The following is a 1,548-nucleotide window of genomic DNA, read 5'->3' as shown; positions in this document are numbered from 1 at the left end:
TCCCTAGTCTAACCAAACCCAGCTACTTCAGTCTGCCTATGGCTGGTGACACAAAGCAATTTGAGTGAGGTCGAACTGTACACTGTTTATTATTTTGGTCTCTTTTCTGGTTTCTTTGTTAGTATGACCACAAGCGAATCTCACAACTGGCAGAACGACTAGTTACAAAAATAATGACTGAGGTTCCTGATGTGGTTATGAATGGAGATAAAGAGCATCGCTATCCAGGTAACATTAGCAAAATCCTGAGCCCCTTAGAACTGTCTAGCTCCTCAGTGTTAATGGCCATGACTGAATAATGCACTCTAGCTACACATTGTGCAAGTACTGCCATATGGGATAGGATTTGCCCTAGGTTTCAGTTGATGGAAGTTTTTTTTTCTATTTCATTTATTTGTATGTAGGATGCATCAATTTATCTTTTGCATATGTGGAAGGGGAGAGTCTTCTGATGGCTCTGAAAGACGTGGCTCTGTCTTCAGGAAGGTAGGTGGAATGTGTGGGAAGGATAGCAGTATGTTTTGGAGAGAATGTAACATCCTGCACCTGGGTCAGGGCAACCCCCGGTATCAGTACAGGCTGGGGCATGAAGGGATGGAGAGCAGCCCTGCCGAAAAGGACTTGGGGTGCTGGTGGATGAAAAGCTGGACATGAGCCAGCAATGTGTGCTCACAGCCCAGAAGGCCAACTGCATCCTGGGCTGCACCCAAAGCAGGTGAGACCCCACCTGGAGTACTGCATCCAGCTCTGGAGCCCTCAGCACAGGAAAGGCCTGTTGGAGCGGGTCCAGAGGAGGCCACAAAAATTATAAGAGGGATGGAACACTTGTCTTGTGAGGACAGGCTGAGTTATTCAGTGTGGAGAAGAGAAGGCTCGGGAGAGACAGTACAGCCTTCCAGTACTTAAAGGGGGCCTATAGGAAAGATGGAGGGAGACTTTTTAGCAGGGCCTGTTGTGATAGGACAAGGGATAATGGTTTTAAATTAAAAGAGGGTGGATTGAGACTAGATACAAGGAAGAAATTTTTCCCTGTGAGGGTGGTGAAGCACAGGCACAGGTTGCTCAGAGAGGTGGTAGATGTTCCCATCCCTGGAAATATTCCAGGTCAGGTTGGACAGGGCTCTGAGCAACCTCTGCTAGTTGAAGATGTCCCTGCTTATGACAGGGGGGTTGGACTAGATGACCTTTACAGGTCACTTCCAACCCAAAGATTCTGTGATCTGCTAATGGAGGTACAAACTACGGAGTGGTCTCCTCTGTGCCCTGTATTTGCATGTTTGCTTAATGAGTCACCCTGGCATTGATTGCATTCTAAGACGGTGTTTCTCTGAAGTGGCATATTTCAAATGAAGGTCAAATTTACGTTATGTGAAAGCAAAAAAAAAAAAAAAACCACCAAACACCACCACCTCCAACATAACTAGAAAAACCAATCTAGAAATTCCTACCTGCCAGCCTTGCAGACTGTGATCTGAGTAGCTTGACTTGTAACTGCTGATGAAAGTCATTCTAAAGGCTAACAGCATCTGTGCAGCTTCTGTCCTTCCG

The 1,548-nt window shown here is 46.2% G+C and overlaps 1 protein-coding gene across 1 annotated transcript in view; it reads left to right on the top strand.

The window, feature by feature from the left end:
• Positions 1-1,548, top strand: part of LOC104623077 (cysteine desulfurase, mitochondrial) — a gene marked incomplete at its 5' end in the record, with an annotated part of 5,365 nt that overhangs the window by 1,494 nt on the left and 2,323 nt on the right. Inside the window, 2 exons of the mRNA XM_010290046.1 lie at positions 123-228; positions 405-486. Of these exons, the coding sequence (XP_010288348.1) occupies positions 123-228; positions 405-486 (188 nt within the window). The remainder of the gene's footprint in view (positions 1-122; positions 229-404; positions 487-1,548) is intronic.

The sequence above is a fragment of the Phaethon lepturus genome, unplaced genomic scaffold (genome assembly GCF_000687285.1).
Source record: "Phaethon lepturus isolate BGI_N335 unplaced genomic scaffold, ASM68728v1 scaffold24916, whole genome shotgun sequence".
NCBI lineage: Eukaryota > Metazoa > Chordata > Aves > Phaethontiformes > Phaethontidae > Phaethon > Phaethon lepturus.
This window is presented reverse-complemented; position numbering and strand designations above follow the sequence as displayed.